The 14,526-nt window shown below is 36.3% G+C and overlaps 1 protein-coding gene across 1 annotated transcript in view; it reads right to left on the bottom strand.

Annotated features, from left to right (window-relative positions):
• Positions 1-2,348: 2,348 nt before the first annotated feature.
• GNAT3 (G protein subunit alpha transducin 3) overlaps positions 2,349-14,526 on the bottom strand; it is a 54,110-nt gene continuing 41,932 nt past the window's right edge. The window contains exons 6-8 of the mRNA XM_055281409.1: positions 6,209-6,338; positions 5,866-6,019; positions 2,349-2,575 (exon numbers count right to left, since the gene is read on the bottom strand). Coding sequence (XP_055137384.1) covers positions 2,385-2,575; positions 5,866-6,019; positions 6,209-6,338 — 475 coding nt within the window. The 3' untranslated portion in view covers positions 2,349-2,384. The remainder of the gene's footprint in view (positions 2,576-5,865; positions 6,020-6,208; positions 6,339-14,526) is intronic.

Below are 14,526 nucleotides of genomic sequence, written 5' to 3'. Positions count from 1 at the left end.
ATTTGACTGTATTTGTTGATAATTGCTTTGTGTTTTCGGGAAAAAAAGCCACAGGCACTTTAGTGAAGATTATTCATTGAGTTATTATTATCTTTATGTGTTTAGAAGGAAAACATGTCATAGAAAAATGAAGTAGCAACACTGAGAGACAGAATTATCTAAATCCACCTAAACCACAGTTTGGCAAATTGTTTAACTTATGTTCCCTGCAACTCACCTAGCTTATAAGAATTTAATTAAATATTTTTAAGAGTCATTATAAATCTAATAAGCTGACCTAATGTTCTGACTATATATCATTTTCCAGAAGTATAGAAGGATAAATGATAGTGAGATATGCTTTTTTTTTAGATAGAGTCTCACTCTGTTGCCCAGGCTGGAGTGCAGTGGTGTGATCTCAGTTCACGAAACCTCTACCTCCTGGGTTCAAGCAATTCTCCTACCTCAGCCTCCCGAGTAGCTGGGACTACAGGTGCATGCCACCACACCCAGCTAATTTTTGTATTTTTAGTAGAGATAGGGTTTCACCATGTTGGTCAGGATGGTCTTGATCTCTTGACCTCGTGATCCACCGGCCTTGGCCTCCCAAAGTGCTGGGATTATAGGCATAAGCCACCGCTCCCAGCCCAGACATGCTTTAAAAGTATGTTTTGCAGGGCCAGGCATGGTGGCTCATGCCTGTAATCCCAGCACTTTGGAAGGCCGAGGCGGGTGGATCATTTGAGGTCAGCAGTTTGAGACCGGTCTAATCAACATAGTGAAACCTTGTCTCTACTAAAAATACAAAAATAAGCTGGACAGTAATGGCATTCACATATAATCCCAGCTACTTGGGAGGCTGAGGCGGGAGAATCCCTTGAGCCTGGGAGGCACAGGTTTCAGTGAGCTGAGATTGGGCCACTGGTCTCCAGTCTGAGCAAGAGAGTGAGAACCTGTCTCAAAATAAATAAATAAATAAAGTATTGCAAACGGTAGACAATTTATGAAAAGAAAAAAAATCACCTGTAATCTTCATAAATAACATGATTTAGTTTGTAAAGCACCAACTTGGTTTTTTAAAAAGTAGACTTTGACCATTAGAATAAAATATGATAGTTAGAATGGATCATACCCATACCCATACCTCCAATGGAGGAGCTCAACATATATCTTCTAAAAATCTACGTGTTCTTCCTTCCCACTTCTTATTCACAAAACACAAAATACATGAGCGCTAAAACATCAAATTATTTTTCTCTCTTGAAGTCCAGAGTTATCATCCCAAAGCCCATGTGGTCATCAGTTGTAATCATGTTCCATGCCAATCTGGAATAAAATGTGGGGAATGGGCGTTCCATTAAAAACTATTATTCACTTATAAAGCCTTATATTGTGTATTTGACCATATACTTCCCCCTCTCTTCAACCAGGGTAGTGCAAATAAATAAATAAATTATTGAAATTTTCAACTCCAAGAGTAAATTCAGCATTAATGATTTTTTTAAAGAAAATAATGTAGGACATAAAATTGAATATATTTATTTTGCAAATGTAATTTCCTATTAACAAAGAAATGTATAGAGAACATTTCATTTGCAACTGCCTAATAGAGGGGTAATTGACTAATAAATGCCTCATGCCCTTTTAAAATAGACTTTCCAGGCCAAGAGCCGTGGCTCATGCCTGTAATTCCAGGGCTTTGGGAGGCCGAGAAGAGAGGATCACCTGAGGCCAGGAGTTCAAGACAGGCTGGGCAACATAGTGAGACACTGTTACTATAAAAAAACCTCACAAAAAAACAAAAAACTTAGCTGGGCATGGTGGCATGCACGTGTAGACCTAGCTACTCAGGAGGTTGTGGTGAGAGGATTGCTTGAGCTGAGGAGTTAGAAGCCATAGTGAGCTATGATTGTGCCACTGTTCTCCAGTCTGGGCAACCCAATGAGACCCTGTCTCTTAAAAAAAAAAAAAAAAAAAAGTCTCTACAGTACTGGCATGGTTACATTATCAACAAAAATGAATGCCTCTCAAAATCTGGCTAGTGGAAATAATATTATTCCATATTTTTTCATTATTCTATGACTAAAAATAGGCCACATGTGGAAGTTTATTTCCAAGAAAATTCAGTGTCATTGATATGTACTGTTACAGTTACCAAAATATATTAATTTTTAAATATAAGGACATCAAAGGCACTCCCATTCCCCATATTCCAAAGAAATTTAAACTGATCCAGATATAGATGATAATACATAAATATTTTTGTGGGAAAACTTTTTGCTTTACAATGCTAGTTATACGTCTAGATAAGTTAATGTCTATTCAAACTAAACACATCACACAGCACCTTTTCTTTTATATTTTGAAGAGCATACATGAGCAAGAGTGGAAGAGAAAATGGTTGATTAGAAAAGACCACAGTCTTTTAGATTCTCTTTGATTATTATATCTGTAACTGCATCAAACACAAACTTGACATTTTGCGTATCAGTAGCACAGGTCATGTGGGAATAAATTTCCTTATCTTCTTTTTTTAAATTCAGGTCTAGAAACTGGTTCTTGATGTAGTTTCCTGCATCTTCAAATGTATTTGGCCCTTGTTAAACAAAATATTTAAAGAGATAAAGATTAATCGTATGTTACAAAGAATAGGCTATAAATAATACCAGCAAGTTTTAGGATTTTACTTTGATATACTAAGTATTGCAAAATCATAAAGGCAAGGGTCAATTATCAGGGTGCTGGGAACTATGCTCACCCCTTTGGGAGCTCCTGGTGGCTAAAAGGTAGACTTTGCATCAAAAAGCTCACAATACAGTAGAAATCCCAAAATATTTATAAAACAAAGTGAGTGATACAAACACGTATACATGAAATACTATGTGTGTGTTTGTGGGTATGGGTATGGGTATGGGTGTTTTTATACAAATTAAAAGAGAAAAAGAATGGAAAAGGTAGATGACTAGGGCGCGGAAGGAGATGGTATTTGAGCTAGACTTTGAGGGGTAGCTACAATAGAGAAAAGTAAGTGAAAACAAAAAAGTGAAAGTGAGAATTGTACCACTAGACTTGAGGGTAGGGTCGGGAAACAGATTGAGCTTTGAAGAATCTACTTCGATAGAAATGAAAGATTTTTGTAGAGGAATTGTAGGAAATCAAGTAGAATAGATGTTATGGGCTAGATTATAGACTATGTTACTAACAAAATAAAGGAGTTAGGATGAGATATAAAAGGCTATAGAGAGGTACTCTTGACTGATGTGTTATATAGCAGTAATATAATGAAGACTCTGCTTGAGAAACTTCCGTCCAATAGCAGGATGTACAATGAATCAGTTGGGAAAAGGCAGAAATAAAGCAAGTAGGCTAAAAAATACAGGACTACTAAAAATGACCTGTTGATGGGCTTTATAACAGAATATGCTTTATGGGGACTTGACACAGGATAGAGCAGTAGCATAAAGACTTTCTAAAGAGATAAGTCTTTGTTTCCTACTTTATTGTAACTAGAAACAAAATTCCATGAGGGACAAGCTTTAAAGCCACATAACATGGCTAAAATCCAAAACAATTGGCAATACCAAATTCTGGTAAGTGCATGGAGTTATAGAAGTTAATTGCTTGTGGAAATGCAAAATAGTGCAGTCACTTTGAAAGGCAATTTGGCAGTTTCCTACAAAGCTAAAGATAGTCTTACCATCCAATCCAGCAATCACACTTCTAGGCATTTACCTAGAAACTTATGTCTACACAGAAGCCTGCACATGGATGTTTATAGCATCTTTTTCCATAATTGCCAAAAATTGAGAGGAACCAAGATGTCCTTCTGTAGCTGAAAGGATAAACTGTGGTTCATTTAAGGAACAGAATATTAATTTAGAAATAAAAAAAATTAGCTATCAATCCATAAAAAGACATGGAGGAAACTTAAATGCATATTGCTAAATGAAAGAAGACAGTAAGAAAATGCTCCATGTTATATGATTCCAGTTATATTACATTCTGGAAAAGGCAAAAGGATAAAAACAATAAAAAGATCAGTGGTTGCCAGGAGTGTGAGGAGGGAGGAGGCATGAATGGGGGAACACAGGGGATTTTTAAGGCAGTGAAGCTGTTCTGTATAATACTGTAATGCTGGATACATGACCTGCATGTGGCAAAACACATAGAACAGTGCAACATAAAGAGTGAACCCTAATTAAATGATGGACTTGGCAGGGCATGGTGGCTCACACCTGTAATCCTAACACTTTGGGAGAGTGGGTGGATCATCTGAGGTCAGGAGTTCAAGACCAGCCTGGCCAACATGGTGAAATCCTGTCTCTACTAAAAATACAGAAAATTAGCTGGGCGTGGTGGTGTGCACCTGTAATCCCAGCTACTCAGGAGGCCGAGGCAGAAGAATAGCTTGAGCCCAGGAGGCAGATGTAGCAGGGAGCTGAGATCACGCCACTGTACTCCAGCCTGGGCGACAGAGTGAGACTCTGTCTCAAGAAAAAAAAAAAAAAAAAAGATGGACTTTAGTTATGTAAGATGTGTTAATATAAATTCATCAATACAATTCATCAATTGCAACAAATGTACCACACCAAAGCACTTCTCTAATAATAGAGAAACTGTAGGAGGGGACGGGAAAGAAAGTACATGGGAACTCTTTGTACTTTCTGTTGAAACATTTCATTTCTCTGTACACTAGAAACTGCTCTAAGAAATAAGTCCTGTTATATATATAAAACCTTTAATTATGAGTTTATATTTAATTAGTAATATTCAAATATTTGAATATTATTTGTAATATGCAAAATATATTATTATATTTAATCACATGATAAATGTATGCATATATTATAAATATTTGTAATTACAGAAAAAAAGATATAATCCCTAATTGTAGGTTGACCAATGTAAGTATTTGTTTTGATAAAATGCCATGCTCCTAGTAACATCTGGGCAACCTTATGCACCTAAGTGGTAAAACTGGATTTGTATTTTTGTTTAAATCATAAATATGGCTGGGTGCAATGGCTCACACCTGTAATCCCAGCACTTTGGGAGGCCAGGGTGGACAGATCACTTGAAGTCAAGAGTTCAAGACCAGCCTTGGAAAACATGGTGAAACCCCATCGCTACTGAAAATACGAAAATTAACTGGGCATGGTGGCGTGCACCAGTGGTCCCAGCTACTCGGGAAGCTGAAGCAGGAGAATCGTTTGAATAACGAGGCAAAGGCTACAGCCTGAGCGACAGAGTGAGACTCCATCTCAAAAAAGTAAAATAAATTTTCTTCTTATGTAATTTTATTACCAATGGAATATCCAACTATTTACAAAAAAAAAAAAATTCTTTCTGAAGGAGAAACAGCCCTTCTGTGGGATTTCACATTTACAATCGCTGACTAACAGGATTAGCACTAAAATTCCAGGATCCACGAAAACCAGAAAATGAAGATGTCATTATTCATTCTCAAATTCATTCATGCTGTATCTCTAGAAACAACTCAGACATTGAAGAGCCTCTGAGATCTACTATAGAATTACAAGGTTTCAGTAGGACATACATTTAAAATTCCAATTTTGAATAAGATTTGCATTCCTGTTATAATTTTGAAGACAATTTGGGTTCCAATGTCATTTGATAAAGTCTATAGAGTAGCAACCCTGGTCCATCTAACCCCTTCCAATTTATTTTATTTGGGTTTTGCTTTAATGTGGACAATGTAGAGAGGGTTCTTTATTCGTAAGATTTTTTTTCCAGTTTGGATCATAAAGATGACTCAAAAATGATCATAAGCCTCATCCTCATAAGTACTAAATGCCAAGATCCAGATAGGAAATATATGTTTATACAAAAATTTATTTCTAAGGAACTAAAAGAAAAGAATCTTACCGGTGTATTCTGGAAAGCAGATACTAAGATGCACCTTGGTTACCTTTTCTTGAAAGATATCTTTTTTGTTGAGGAACAGGACAATGGAGGTTGTTGAAAAATACTTGTGATTACAGATACTGTTGAACAGGTGAAGGCTTTCATGCATTCTATTCTGTTAGGTATCAGAAATGAGAATGCGTAGGATTATTATTTGCAAAATGTGAATATTGAGCATCATGAACAAGGATCTGGAACTAACATAAATCTTTGGCAAACCTTCATGAGTTGGGCAATGTGGTAGTACTACTGAAAAGCACAAAGATTACTCTTAACCCTGGCTTTGTTTTTCTTTTAGACTTACCACTTCTTCATCTTCCACGAGGACCATGTCATAGGCACTAAGTGCGGCACAAAATATAATGCATGTAACGCCTTCAAAGCAGTGAATCCACTTCTTTCTCTCAGATCTCTGTCCACCTACATCAAACATCCTTTAAGAAAACATCAAATGAATAATCTTAAAAATATCCTCCAAAATGTTCATTGAGATTAACATTTAGAGGTATAAATGGGATCACCCATTTATACCTCTTCAAAAGGTATTCTTTTGACTTTTATTGATTATAAAATAAAATTTATTTGGTCAAATGGCTGCTCAAGGACTACAGAGAAAAAACACTCTTTTAAAATTGTCTCCATGCAAACTAGAGTAAAATAATTTACACACTGACTTTGAGAAACTGGGAAATTTAAAAGATTTTAGAGTTTTAGTAAAACATTCATTAGCCATAGAAGATTTTGATCAAGGTTTAGACATATTCTCTTGAATGAAAAGAAACTGCAAGAAGATTGGAAGTTACTGTAGTTCTGATGCTATGATTCTTGCCTATTTTCTTAAATCTTTCTACATTCTTTTACTCAAACAATTATTGTTTGCGTTCTATGTACTAGACACTGTGCTAGGTCTACTAGCACAAAGATGAAAAGATATGGTCCCTATCTTCGAAGAACATTCTGTCTTGTAGTGAAAAAAACAAACAAGTTACTATAATATTATGTAAAAAATATTCTAATATACAAGGTAAAATGTGAGCATATAGGAAGACTTAAGTTAGCCTGAAGGATCATGACACTTAGAGAAGGTGTTTGAAAACTCAGCCTTTCCTCTACTTTTGTATTTTGGTAAGAGATCATTGTGGATAGAGGACTCAATTTTAAAAACTAGGAGCTAGGCAGCAAAAAGTTAGGTTTATATCAAAGGAGCTGTTTAATGTTTGCTGCCTCAGGGCTTTTGCACACAGTCTCTTTCCTTTTCCTGTGACGAAGATTTCCTTCTTCCTTCCAAGGTTGCTTTTTTTTCTCAACTATGAAGTCTTAGCATCAATATCTCCTCCACAAAGAAGCCTCCTGGAGTGTCTGTTTAAATTGCACCTCTCTCCATCCTCCATTTACCTTCTATAGCATCACTTTCTTTCCTTTATAGTAGTCATCAATATCTATCATCTCCCTAATACAATAGCAGCCGCATGAGGTCAGGAACGTTATCTGTATTAGTAACTGCTGTATTCCTAGTTCCTGGCACCATGCCCAACACATAACAGGCACGCAAAAAATATTTGCTAAATAAATGAATAGATTCCATGTTAACTGAATAGAGAGGCAGGAAACACAGCAAACATGCTATGTTCTCTCATGCCTTGATAACTTACACGTTTTTTATAAATATGTGTAAGTTACCAAGGCATGAGAGAACATATCATGTTTGGGGTAAGCAAGTAATTTATAGTTTTGGAAACATAAAGAATAAGGTAAAAACATTGAGCTATATGGCCCAATAATTATCCATTTATCCACTCATTCAGCCTTTATTCAACAAATATTTACTAAGCACTTATTATATGCCAGGCACCAAGGATTCAGCCTTAAGAAGCTTTTAAACTGTCTTCTTTTGAGAAGTGTCTGTTCATGTCCTTCACCCACTTTTTGATGGGGTTGTTTGTTTTTTTCTTGTAAATTTGTTTGAGTTCATTGTAGATTCTGGATATTAGCCCTTTGTCAGATGAGTAAGCTGCGAAAATTTTCTCCCATTTTGTAGGTTGCCTGTTCACTCTGATGGTAGTTTCTTTTGCTGTGCAGAAACTCTTTAGTTTAATTAGATCCCATTTGTCAATTTTGGATTTTGTTGCCATTGCTTTTGGTGTTTTAGACATGAAGTCTTTTCCCATGCCTATGTCCTGAATGGTATTGCCTAGGTTTTCTTCTAGGATTTTTACAGTTTTAGGTCTAACATTTAAGTCTTTAATCCATCTTGAATTAATTTTTATATAAAGTGTAAGGAAGGGATCCAGTTTCAGCTTTCTCCATATGGCTAGCCAGTTTTCCCAGCACCATTTATTAAATAGGGAATCCTTTTCCCATTGCTTGTTTTTGTCAGGTTTGTCAAAGATCAGATAGTTGTAGATATGCGGCATTATTTCTGAGGGCTCTGTTCTGTTCCATTGATCTACGCAGCCAAAAAACACATGAAAAAATGCTCATCATCACTGGCCATCAGAGAAATGCAAATCAAAACCACAATGAGATACCATCTCACACCAGTTAGAATGGCCATCATTAAAAAGTCAGGAAACAACAGGTGCTGGAGAGGATGTGGAGAAATAGGAACACTTTTAGGTGGGACTGTAAACTGGTTCAACCATTGTGGAAGTCAGTGTGGAGATTCCTCAGGGATCTAGAACTAGAAATACCATTTGACCCAGCCATCCCATTACTGGCTATACACCCAAAGGACTATAAATCATGCTGCTATAAAGACACATGCACACGTATGTTTATTGCGGCACTATTCACAATAGCAAAGACTTGGAACCAACCCAAATGTCCAACAACCATAGACTGGATTAAGAAAATGTGGCACATATACACCATGGAATACTATGCAGCCATAAAAAATGATGAGCTTGGCCAGGCGCGGTGGCTCACGCCTGTAATCCCAGCACTTTGGGAGGCCAAGGCGGGCAGATCACAAGGTGAGAAGATCGAGACCATCCTGGCTAACACGGTGAAACCCCGTCTCTACTAAAAATACAAAAAAAAAAATTAGCCGGGCGAGGTGGCGGGCGCCTGTACTCCCAGCTACTCGGGAGGCTGCGGCGGGAGAATGGCGTGAACCCTGGGGGGCAGAGCCTGCAATGAGCCGAGATCGCGCCACTGCACTCCAGCCTGGGCGACAGCGAGACTCCGTCTCAAAAAAAAAAAAAAAAAAATGATGAGCTCATGTCCTTTGTAGGGACAGGGATGAAACTGGAAACCATCATTCTCAGTAAACTATCACAAGGACAAAAAACCAAACACCGCATGTTCTCACTCATAGGTGGGAATTGAACAATGAGAACACACGGACACAGGAAGGGGAACATCACACTCCGGTGACTGTTGTGGGGTGGGGGGAGGGGGGAGGGACAGCATTAGGAGATATACCTAATGCTAAATGACGAGTTAATGGGTGCAGTACACCAACATGGCACATGGATACATATGTAACAAACCTGCACATTGGGCACATGTACCCTAAAACTTAAATATAATAATAATAAAAATAAATAAATAAATAAATAAAAAGAAGCTTTTAAACTGGTGGTGGTGGTAGTGATTGGTGTGTGTGTTTCAAAATAGACTTTAGATATCCTATAGGATATCTGATATGGATTCAGATATCCTATATGGATATCTGACAATAGACTTAATAGGAAATATCCATATGAAAATAGACTTCAGATATCCATATAGGAAGTGTAGGGGGTGGGTTGTCATTTGAAGTGGAGTGATCAGAGCTGTAGAAGATAACGGAAGTGTAAAAACCTATGGAGATGAGGGGTTGAGCCAAATGGATATCTGGAGCAAACAATGTTATAGGCAAAGGTAACAGAGGAAACAGCAAGAGCAAAGGACTCCAGGAGTGAGCCTCACGTGATCAGCCAGCAGTGGATTTACTGGTCCTTTCATGTTACATGAGAAATGTAGATTTCACATTGCAGACTACAGAGGACTGTGGGTGATTTTTAGATAGGGAATTGACATTTTTGTTTGTTTGTTGTTGTGTTAGATCACTTTGATCTGAGTCCAGAAGCTGGACTTAATGAGGAAGAGATTAGAAGCAAAGAAATAAATTATGGGGCTATCATAATAGTTTAAAAGCAAGGTATTAAGTACCAAAAAGCATCCAAGTTGTACAGACTTCAAGGGTAATAGTTATACTTGGAGTAATAAATGTCTACCGATCTGCTTATTGAAAATAATCAAAAGTACAATATATTATACTTCATATTTCACATATGAACCAAGTAAAGATATATAGAACTAATATTCCCCAAATAATGTACTAATGCAAAATCACTCCGTTAAGCAGTAGACTAAAGGAGAAGATGCTCACAATATTGAAGATAATGGTTAAGAGTTCAATAGTTAATAGTGTGGAAATTTAAATTTGGTGTTTATAAAGAATATTATATGTGCTACTAATTATCAAATTGCAGTTTCAGGCTTGCAAAATAAATGGAAGAAGGGGACCAAAGTTTGAGTTTACGGTTATATTATGTGAAAATTAACCAATACATTTAATTTTTAAAAATTAAACAACATTCTTACAGAAACAAGGATGATAAATATGCATTCAGACATTTAAATTGTTCATCAACTGTTTTGTTAGTCCGTAAAAACAACCTTAGTGTTTTTCAGACTTCATAAACTGGAGTTTTATTTATTTCTTTGTTGAAATTACTTTTAAAGTATACATTACATTGAAACTATAAAATGTGGTGGAAATAGAAATACTTGAGATCATGACTTTCACGTTCCACATCACCAGTTGTAATGGATTAATCTTAATTTAACACACCTAATAAGAGTTTACTATTTGTCGGGCATATAAGCACCTTACAGCAATAAACTCATTTAAACCTCTTCAGGAACTTACAAGGTAGGTACGTTTACAATTCTTATTTTTTCAGAGGGGCCCTTAAGCAAATTGCCTAAGAATTATTATTTCAACTGATATTTGTTGAGGCTGCTATGTACGTGGCACCATGATAGGTTCAAGAGGTTCTGTGGCTATGATAGGTATGCTGAGAAAGTTGTTAACTTGCTAAGTCTATTTACTTAGAACAGAGGTGCACAACTAGTACTAGTGCCTGCAGTTGGCTCTCAAACCCTCACTAGTGGACAGAAATTATCTTCACTGTGGAGTCTATCCTTCTCTCAGGCCAGGCAGTAGTTCTATGTTGTCAAACAGGTCACTGGGCAAAAAATTTAAACTCCCTTCTTCTGGGAGGTTTCGTTCTTTTCTTTTAACGAAGATAATCACCTAATGCGTTTCAGATGTAGTACATATATGCTCCATTTGGTCATATATGAATATATTGTGGATCACTTTTTGGCAAAGGAATGTGACACTGTGATTGAACAATGATGATTGCCTTTTGGATTTTGGGGACCTGAGGGTAGAGTCTACATTACTAGGTTTAAACTCCCGGTGTGCTTTTCAAACTGAAGCCACGCTTTTTAACCCCACCCACGGGGTTTATAACTCATAAGGATCTCCATAGTCCTAATCTCTTTCACTCTAATCCCCACTAGGGGGAAAAAAAAACAAAACCCTTTCCATTGCTTAATGACAAACCAGTCATGGAGCCAGGACAAAGAGTAATGGAATGTTTGTGCTAAGGGAGCCCAATGTGCCATTTCCACAGCAGTGATGGCAGGGCCGTAGGAATCGAATTCTAGGGTGCCTCAGGTAAGTTTTCTCCACTAAGCAGAACTTGCATTAGTCTTGTCAACCTTTGTTTGTAGTCTCCTTTTCCCTGCTTTTATGCCCAATTATGCCATTTTCTTTCATTCCGATTGATATTTGTACTCTTTTAGTCACATTTTCAATTAGGTTATATATTGTTAGATTCTATTCACATCTTAAAAGTCTGAGAAACTCCTCTCTTTAAGGTGACTTTGTAATCGCTCAGATTTCCTGCAGAGTGACCAAATATTTTACCTCAGAGAAAATTCATCTTATTTCTCTTACGCTAATAGTTTTGTTTTTTGGTGTGTGTGGGGTTAATGATAAAAATAACCGTAGGAATTAAGATATAGGAACTCTAATTTGTGGGTTCTATGGGGGACATAAACTACCCAGGAGGAGGAAAAGAAGGGAACCTCATATACTTCCTACATATTTTATTTTCTACAACATAATGTTCTCAAATGGCTTTTCCCCAAATCTGAAACATCTGAAGCATCTCTGAGATGAAAATCAGAGTAACAGCAAACTCATTGGCTATGTCTTCATTTTCTCTGACGAGTCAGCTTCTTTGCAGCCTACTAATGATGTGTTAACAGGTGTAAGAGGTAGCTATTCTCCTCTTCTGATAAGTATGTACAACTGTGATAAGTAACAATTGCAGTAATAATACCTTACAGTTGAATAAAAGTCATATTGGAATTGTGTGCTCTCCCTGAAAAATAAATTCTAATCCATGGCCTTATGTTCCTCATAACAATTCTTTGAAGGGAAAATAGTATTTACCCATTTCTTTACCAAAGTGAAGAAACTGGCCTTTGAGAGGCTAAGGTGGTTTGTTCCTAAACTCACACTTAGTAAAGGATAGAACTCATGTACTATGCCCTTTAGCCCAGTGCTCTTTCAGCATATCATGCAGCTTCTAATAAACATGTGTTAAGTGGCTTAGCTTTCTCCCAAGGAAGAGAGGACAAAGATTGCTCAGTCTTAGCATTTTGTTCATATAGATAAAATGGATTCGGAAAGTCTATCTTAGGTTGAATGCTTACAATCGTCTTATTTTATGACTCATTTGATAAACAATATTTTTGTGTGTGCAGATTGACGTAGAAGACATACATCCAGGGAGCATTGAACCCTTCTCTAATGCCAACTGCTATTATTAAACTGAAATGCCCATCAGCAAATCAGACCAATAGCCAGAGTTTTGTTTTTGTATTGATTCTCTTGGACACTATGTTAGCTCTAAGACTAGTTACATTTTGTTTTGCTAATATTGTAGTCATTTATTTTTCATACTTTTCAGTTTTAGCTTTTCCCCAAATTTTAATTTAGTCCTTATTTTACGGAATTGTGAAGTATTACTACCTATGAAAACAATTTGGAGATCCCCAAAGTGAAGTAATTGCTTATATTTTTGGCTGAAGAAATAGTCTCCCTTATGCATAAAAATCAAAACAAAACAAAAGGCTTTATTGTGACCATTCTGTGAGAGACAAAATTAAAATCAGAGAAAACATGTATATTTGCTGCCCGGAGTTTTGGATTAGTCAAATATAATAGATTATTAATGAGAGAAATGGACATGCTTGAATACTCTTAACCCCCTGAATAAAATAATAAATCTGCCATGACGTTACATGGAACTTACAGTCCTCATTTGGGATTTTGTGTGGGGTTTTTTGGTCTTATTTATTTGTTTTTTTTTTAAGGAGGGATAATATGTATTTTGTTATTAAGTCTGACATTTGATGGAATTCTTAAAGTTGAAAAATTTAAATAACTAAAATTTATGATGTAGCTAAAAATTGACAGGCCAGGCTTTTAAGTGACAGTTGAACACTGATGATTTGTTAAATTACCCAAGGCATTAATACAGGGCAAACTAGCAGAGTTTTATGGCTTTATATTAAACAGTTGACTCAACAGTTGAGTTTTATAGTTCTAGTAAGCAGTCGGCAAAGCTTTGAGCTTTATGCTTTATGTTAAACAGTTGGCTAAATATTGGATCACATGAGATTATTCACATTTCATATCAGAATAGATTATTATAATATAATCTACCGCTTATAATTCTTGTAAAATTATTATATAATCTAGAGTAGCTAAAAATCAACAATGCTACTGCAGCTAATTTATTTGTTAGATGTCTTTGCTTATCCTATAAGCATTTACTTTGAAAAATCACTTTCTGACATTCTCTGCTATGTATATGATTACATAAAAATAAAACCAATCTGAGTAGGAATTTATTTTAGCGTATTCTATTGAATGGGATTTATTCAAGATGTTAGTCTCTATCACAGTTGTTATAATTTCTCATCATGGTTACATATGAGACCAGGTGGATCTGTGTCTTCACTATACACCCATAGCAAATGGTCTAACCAATCTTTCCCTCGTTTCTGGTCCTGAAAACAGAGAAGGGTAGATACTTGCAGACAGGAAGGATGTGCATAGACGTCTTACTAAGTCTCTTAAATCCTCACAATTAAAAAACAGAATCAAAAGCACGTATAACTGTAAGGGAGCCAAGGTCTCCAAATCATCAGAATCATTAATACCATTATATACTTTCTTCTAAATGTGTGTGTGTGCATTTGAAACTTCAAATGCCCACTAGATAATTCTCTGATTATTTAATAATGTAACTCAGAAAGCCACTACAATAAATTCTGTCACTAGAATCAATTAGACATCATATTTTATAACTTATTATTTTGGTAATACTAATCATAAACATGCCTGAAACAAATATATAGTATACATGAGTTATTGCTCTATGAGACCTTATAAAGACTAGCAAAGCCAAATTGAAATGTAGCTGTTGGGTGGACAGCCAGATTCACTCCTATCTGAGATGATGCATATGCCACACAAATGACCACGAT

This window comes from Symphalangus syndactylus, chromosome 6, assembly GCF_028878055.3.
Source record: "Symphalangus syndactylus isolate Jambi chromosome 6, NHGRI_mSymSyn1-v2.1_pri, whole genome shotgun sequence".
NCBI classification, from domain to species: domain Eukaryota; kingdom Metazoa; phylum Chordata; class Mammalia; order Primates; family Hylobatidae; genus Symphalangus; species Symphalangus syndactylus.
This window is presented reverse-complemented; position numbering and strand designations above follow the sequence as displayed.